The sequence below is a fragment of the Solanum stenotomum genome, chromosome 10, assembly GCF_019186545.1.
Source record: "Solanum stenotomum isolate F172 chromosome 10, ASM1918654v1, whole genome shotgun sequence".
Classification (NCBI taxonomy): domain Eukaryota; kingdom Viridiplantae; phylum Streptophyta; class Magnoliopsida; order Solanales; family Solanaceae; genus Solanum; species Solanum stenotomum.
Genome location: NC_064291.1, coordinates 402,528 through 410,027, shown reverse-complemented (window position 1 = coordinate 410,027; position 7,500 = coordinate 402,528). Strand labels below are relative to the sequence as shown.

Here is a 7,500-nt window from a genome sequence, read left to right as displayed (position 1 = left end):
ATATAGAAATTTCTTATAAAATGAGCGAATTTATTGGATTGATTTATAAATAGTCTTCGTTCTTTTTGACTCTGCGCCATTGATTATACTATTATTAGTATTAGTGAGGAATAATGGAACAATTCCTTTATATTTATAGAGATATGGGACATAATTCATATGGATATAGTAAGTCTTGCTTGGGCTGCTTTAATGGTAGTCTTTACTTTTTCCCTTTCACTCGTAGTGTGGGGAAGGAGTGGACTCTAGGGGTTCTGCTAATTGAGTTAAGGAAGCAAACTGTATCAATATCAATTGCTTTCTAGATGGTTCTGCAACACCTTTGGAACAAAATAAAAATATCTTCATTTTGAAATTCCATTGGACTCGACTGGAGTAATGTATCATAGGAATCATCCTCTTTCAATCAAAGAGCTATTTCAACGATTCCCATGTTTGTAGTTCGAAAGGAAAAGGATCCCAGGAAATTTGTTCGAACCTAATTCTTACTAAATTTTCTATTCCAATTTATAGCCTCTTCCTAGGTGATACTGAGGAGGGCCGAACCCTTTTTTTATTTGTTTCTCTCTTTACTGTTCAAAGAAGAAGTGGTTTTGTTAAGTGTATACGCACTTGGTATGAGAAAGAAAGGATATAAACATAGTGGTTGTCTAACAAGATACTATTTAGAATAAGATCATCAGGTGAGTCACATACTGCGCATTTACCGCTTTCGAATTTTTGAAATTGGATTTAGACTTTTTTAGACTTTATCGACTTATTTCATATCATGGTTCAGGCGTTAAAAATCAGTGAGGTTTACTCTTCCTTTTCGATGCCCGTGGAACTACTGTCAATGGTTTACTTCTTGGGAATGTTAAAAAAAAGATTACTACGTAATTTTTTGAATATGCCTATATCTATCGCTTTTGCTTCATTGATTTGATTCTCTCAATAGATACCGAGATTCATATTGGAAATCAAAAATATAGTAATTCAAACTATAAGACATAGGAGTAATTCAGATTGATCAGAACAAATAGATATAGCAAATAAATGGAATTGGATGCTATGTCAATCCCATAAATGGAATTGATATTCGCATATATCAAGATAATATTGTAGATTGATATATAGATCCGTATCAAATGCAGCCTCTATCTTTATTTTATTCCAGGGGGCAGCTTTATAACAAGAATCTAACTAATAAATAGTATGGTAGAAAGATTCATCTATTTCTTTCTACCATACTATCTATCTATTAGAATACTGCCGATTCTAGTCCACTCATTTCATTTAAGACATGAAATTGGAATCTTTTTCATTTTATTTCGTCAATTTTGGCTAAGAACTCAGAAGTCAAGTTTCATTCAAATTAGTTAATAATTAATCGTTTTGACTGACTGTTTTTACATAAATGATAAGTAGAAAAGCGGTAGGAACTAGAATAAATAGTGCAGTAGCAATAAATGCAAGAATATTTACTTCCATAATCTCATCGGTTTTTTACTTCGCAATAACTCGGGATTTAATCCCATAGAGATGATAAATCTTTGGCCTGTAAATTCAATGAATGAATATTACCTCTCGATGATCTTGAATCAGATCAATATCATGAATAACAATATCTGAACTATCAAATAAATTCGTCGTCGAGAATTGAATAGTATAACATAGGAAGTTCTTTTATCCATACCGCCCCAAACTTGGATTGCTGACCTAACCCAAAATTCCTTTATTTATTTATCATTTTTTATTATCTGTTCTTTTTTTCTCTCTAATCTATCTAGTTCCTTCTTGTACAATCATCTGATGAAGTCTCATCAAATAGCTCTTCCACTTCCAGTGGTCACATAGTTACAAACCCAAACAAACAATAAAAGCTAAATGGAAAAAGAAAGGAGTTTAGAACGAAACTATTTTTGACTTGGAAGACAAAGAAGTGTGATAAAGATGAGACCGTATAAAATGAATATTCATCAAATTTACTATTTTCCGATTTGTTCTTTCGTCGATGGGGCCTTAAAACAAAATGAAAAATAGGAAAAATGATTCATTCGCCTTTCTAAGAGGAGTAGGATCTTTGGTTGATCTGTCCTTCCCCCTCCTTTCTTCGTAGATTATTAGCCCCGGGACACCTATACCAAAAGCTCAGTGTGCAATTTGCATGAAATCTATTTTGCAACTTCAAACTAGTAAGTCAGGTTCCATAAATCCGTAGCCAGAAAAATAAATTGTTTTTTTTTATTTTTTCTGGAAAGTATTTTCTTATATTCAATTTTGTATTGGACAAGAAAGGAATTCCTTTTGTGTATGCGCGCCTCAAAAAAGTATAGTACTCGATTCCATTACATGCATCGGGGGCAATCGAAAAAGCCAGCATTTCTTGGAATACTGACTATAATGCTACCAATAATTGTACTAATCCAACCGCATATGTCTTTCTCCTACCAAAAGGAAAGAAAAAAGAAATAAGGATTTCCCCTTTGCTTTGACAATGGAATTCTTCCCCCGGTCCCCTTCAGAAAAAGGGAGAGATTTTTTTATATATTTATTGGATCCGTTGGGACTGACGGGGCTCGAACCCGCAGCTTCCGCCTTGACAGGGTGGTGCTCTGACCAATTGAACTACAATCCCAGGGAAATACGGGATCTAGCATAAAATTTGATTCTGCTTTATCTCCGGATCGGGTATTTCTGAAGTACAAAGGGAGTTATATCATCTCATGGCGGATTGGCGAATTATTGGGCCGAGCTAGATTTGAACCAGCGTAGACATATTGCCAACGAATTTACAGTCCGTCCCCATTAACCGCTCGGGCATCGACCCAGGAAGAATCAATTTTTGACTTATTGATAATCCATGATCAGTTTCCTTTCGTAGTACCCTACCCCCAGGGGAATTCATATATATATATATATATATATATACACTGATTATATATTACATATATACAATTTACAATGTTGATATTTTACCTATTGATACGACTTTTTTTTTGTCACATATACAGTTACATAAACACCCCTTTGATTTATAAGACACTCTAGGAAAGTAAAAGCTCAGTGTTTCCAAACTATTTAAGTAATACATTCATATTATTAGAACAACTCCCATTTAACATAGCAATATTACATAAGGTATTATTATAGGCGTCGATAGAGTAATTTCTAGATCGACATGCATTTTAAATGCATTATTTATACATAAACTACGAATTAACTATATTAATAACTTAAAAACTTTTGTTCAACGTCGGTTTATGAATTTGCCATTGCAAGTACCTTTAGTCATAGTTTTCAAAGATTTTGATGTGGTAACCATTTGGAAATTGTAAACCTGGAGTTCGTACTATATCTCCTCCTTTGGTTATCTCCCACCTAATGATAATGAAGATTTTTAAATTAAAGATGTGTATATAATGACCGTATCACGCCTCTCTATATCAGGCATATTTTTATATAAATTCTTTTCAAATTCCTTTAATCAATGCATATATTTTGTATAACTTACTTGTACTTGGTCACAAAGCAATGGAGAAAGACAGCCATTTGCACCTTAGCAAAGTCTGCTCCAATACAAAATCTCATGCCACCTCCAAATGCCATAAAATTCCTAGATGCTCCATTTAGTTCTATTCCCTGTAAGCAATTTCAACAATTCATTATAATTTCTAAGAAAAAAAAAAACACTTAGAAGATATATGACACTCCAAATATATGGTTGATTTTTTAAATATTTTTTTATATCAAATCATAATATAATTTTTCAACGAATAACTCACCTCCCATCTCCATGGATTGAACTGAAGTGGATCTTCATATTTGACAGGATTTAAGTGGACAGCTGGAGGACACACCATAACTGCCCAACCAGCTGGAATGGTATATCCTGCATCTCACAAAAGTTTATTATATATAGTTATTTATTTTATTCTAATAATAATATAATGAGTTTTTTTACATGATTAATATAATTTAACATGTTTTTAAATTGGAGAAGGGTCTAAACTACCCCTCAAGTATTTGAATTGGTACAAAACTACCCTCCATCCAACTATCGGCCCTAGACGTCCACCTTTCGGCTCAAAAATACCCTTGATGTTAATCATTTGACTCATATTTACCCTTATTTTTAATAGCTCTCTTAAAGTAAAATTATTAAATATTTATTTATTATATTGCTTAATGTGATTGGTCCAAATTTAAACCCTTCTCAAATAAATAATAAAAATGATATTTTAAAAAATTCATGTTTTCTATAAAACCACTTATGATTCATATTTTGACCCGATACAATTGAAAATAATATTGAAAAAACAATTAATTTCATGATATCTTCCTATTGGCCTATTTTAAATCAACCCCAATTTATTATAACGTAACCCAACTCATAAATGGGGATCCAACTAAAATCCATACTTACCCCCACTGATTGTTCATCTAAAATAATTATTACTTTCATTAATGTAAAATTTTCTCTCAATTATCCAATTGTCTTGTTCATTTTCTTTTTTATTCCTTTAATTTTTTTTTAATCTCTTATTCTTAATTAGGATATCCGGGACTAAACTTGAAATGAACTCACATATTTATATTCTTTTAATTAGTATTATTGTCATGATGGGATGAGGAAGGGGATAAGATAAATGATTATTTTTATTCTTTTATTTTTAATTTTGGGTACACACAAAATAAAAATATAATATTTGTACATATTTGCTTAATTAAGTCATCTTTTATTGAACTAATTATTTCTATGTAAATGCATCATTATGTTCCTCCTTTTTCTCTCTCTCTCTCTCTCTCTCATGTTTGTCATAAATTTAATAAAATAAAATAAAATGGAAGAGATAGGAAGTGAAGGGACGGAGAGGGAGTAGTGTAGAGAGTAGATGTCTAACCTTTTTACAATTTTAAATTTACTATGAAATTCAAAATCAAGTCAATCATGTGAGCTTATATATTAAGTAATTTCAAATTATTTTAACGGAAAGGGCCTAAAATGCCCTTAAACTATGAGATTTGGTACAACATTACCCTTCATCCACCTAATGCGTATGATTTGTTAGACATCAGGGTATTTTTGAGCCGAAAGGTTGATGGAGGATGATTTGTTCCAATTCAAATACTTGAGGGGCATTTTAGGCCCTTCTCCGATTCTTAAACGTTATCTTTAACTATCTTTAATGTGACTTACTGATAATATTTCTTTTATATATTCAGTGTATAGAAGTAAGTGAGGTAGCATGAGTTTTCATGTTTGGACTGATTAATAACCTGTTAATTTATGGATCACTCTCACAAATACTTTTATTTGAGAGTAGTCTTTAGTTTTTGTACAATTCTTCTTCTATATTTAGGTATCACTCTATTGACTTAGACTGGGATGCTTGTTCGGCTATGTTGGGTATATAGTAAGAACTAATGGGATATGGAGGGAAGATTAAAGAAGAAAATATGAAATGTTCTCTTATGCTTTAATTAGTAAAAAGCAATTCTCCCTCATTGACGGTGGAAAGAAAAGTTCAAGTATTTAAATAAGGAAACACTTCTACTAGTTGTTAAAAGGGTTGGAAAGAGGGACCCCTCGCGCTATCGTCGCTCGGCTACGACTTTGGCTAGATTATTTTTTGGACAAAGTTTTTAATTACTTAATTAATTATTAATTAAGTAAAGTCCTAATTGATTTTAATTATTTAATTAATTAACCAAAATGACCCAATCCAACTCGACTCGTGTTTTAAAACGTCTTTCTCGTTTTATTTGAATTTTCCACTATTTAAAATGACTATTCTGAAAGGTTGTAACTTTCAAGAACCGTCGTGACTGTTCAGGAAGGTTGCAAACTTTCATGAACGGTCGTGTGGTTTCTGAAAGGTTGCAAACTTTTGGAAATAGTGCTTCTTGTCTATAAATACTTGTGATTCCTTAGACTTTTCACTTATGAAATTTCTGAACTTCTTCTTCTTCTTTTGTACAATTAAATTATCCGTGTACTTTACTCCCGTTAAGTGGCTCGTTGACACCATTGTTTTTTGTATCAATACATTGGTGAATAGAATTGTTCTATCTTGGAAGGATCTATTCCTTTAAGCCCCGGATACTAGAGGAGGATAATTTCTTAAGGGGACACTATGTATTCAATGCTTGATTTTCCTTCCCTTTTGTCTCATACAATACACAATTATTAATTTCCGTTGATGTTATTAATTTCTATTTTTAATTACATGATTTAAACTTTGTTGTTTATATTTGTGCAAAGTTATTGTTATCATTAGTATTATTTTTTTAATACATATAGCATAACAAACTAAGCAATATCATCATCACTATCATAGGGTGATGACTAAATAAAATATAAATTGAGTTTCCTTAGTTGGGCCGAGTCTATATAAGCCGGGTCTGGAGGGGTAAAAATATGGATGAGGTTATTTTTCAAAATTGCATGGCATTTTTGGCATTAAAAATCGTTTTAGAATTATATTTTTTAGTTCAGTAAATATGCACAATTTATTAGACAGTGAATATATATATATATATATATGCATCATTTGTTAGACAAATATGGTATATATGTTTCATTTTTTTTAATGAAGGTATGTCTCCCTTGAATAAATTGAGGAGTGCCTTACACCTTCCTCTCGGTTAACACCTTTTGACACCTCTATAAATTAAATCCTTATTATATTAAGATACGTCTCCCTTGAGTAAATCTTGATTTCTTGTTCACAATAACTAAGTGGTAATGAATTTTAATGTCTTTTAATTACATACCTTTGAAGTTGATGTCTTTAAGTGCTTTCCTGAAAATCAAAGGAGCAATATTTGCCAATCTGACTGTTTCATTGATAAACTACATTTTCAATGAAATTAATTAATTTATGATAATTTATTTAGAGTTGGAAGGAACAATATTGTAATTTAGATTAAATACCTGAAATGTGAACTTCATTGATTTATACTCTTTCCATGTAAGTCCATAAGATGCATTTTCCCTTCTTCTAATTATTGCCTCATGTTCCTCCTGAACATTTGAGGAATGTTTGATTGTTATTTAGAGAAATTATTGTAACACTTGATATCGTTATTATAAAAAGTTCAACTTCTGAATCCGACTTTGTCAAGTAAGTGCATATGTTGTTCAATTGATGAAGAAGATTATGGTTTTACTTACTGTTAATTCTTTCAAAGCCTTTGGATGTTCATGAAGAAATTTAATAGCCAAAGTTATAGCCAAAGAGGTTGTCTCAAAGCTAGCAAATAGCAACACAAACATCAAATCCAAAGCTATTGCCTCAGTGAGAATTGTGTCTTTACTTTGAAGTTCTTCTAATACATAATCAAAGAAGTCACTTTGTTCTTTTCTTGGTTGTGATTTCCTTTCCTCTAGCATTCTCTTGAGCATCTTCATTATCTTCTTTCTTCCCTAATGAACACCTTCAACAGTTAGTTCAATCATGACTTGTACAAATTTAGTCAAACATCGTTATAATAGTATTATTTTGTCTATATTTTTGG

The 7,500-nt window shown here is 31.5% G+C and overlaps 1 protein-coding gene across 1 annotated transcript; it reads right to left on the bottom strand.

Annotated features, from left to right (window-relative positions):
* Positions 1–3,489: 3,489 nt before the first annotated feature.
* On the bottom strand, positions 3,490–7,393 carry LOC125841554 (cytochrome P450 87A3-like). Its single transcript, XM_049520704.1, has 5 exons — positions 7,157–7,393; positions 6,917–7,006; positions 6,757–6,835; positions 3,765–3,871; positions 3,490–3,621 (listed from the first exon to the last, which is right to left on the bottom strand). The coding sequence occupies exons 1-5, from the start codon at positions 7,391–7,393 to the stop codon at positions 3,490–3,492; spliced, it is 645 nt and encodes a 214-aa protein (XP_049376661.1).
* Positions 7,394–7,500: the final 107 nt, after the last annotated feature.

Coding starts and splice junctions, on each gene's coding strand:
- LOC125841554 (XM_049520704.1), bottom strand. CDS start 7,393: ATGAAGATGCTCAAGAGAATGCTAGAGGAAAGGAAATCACAACCAAGA. Junction 7,007..7,156: donor AGGCTTTGAAAGAATTAACA/GTAAGTAAAACC, acceptor TCAAATGTTCAG/GAGGAACATGAGGCAATAAT. Junction 3,872..6,756: donor TAAAGACATCAACTTCAAAG/GTATGTAATTAA, acceptor TGTGAGATGCAG/GATATACCATTCCAGCTGGT.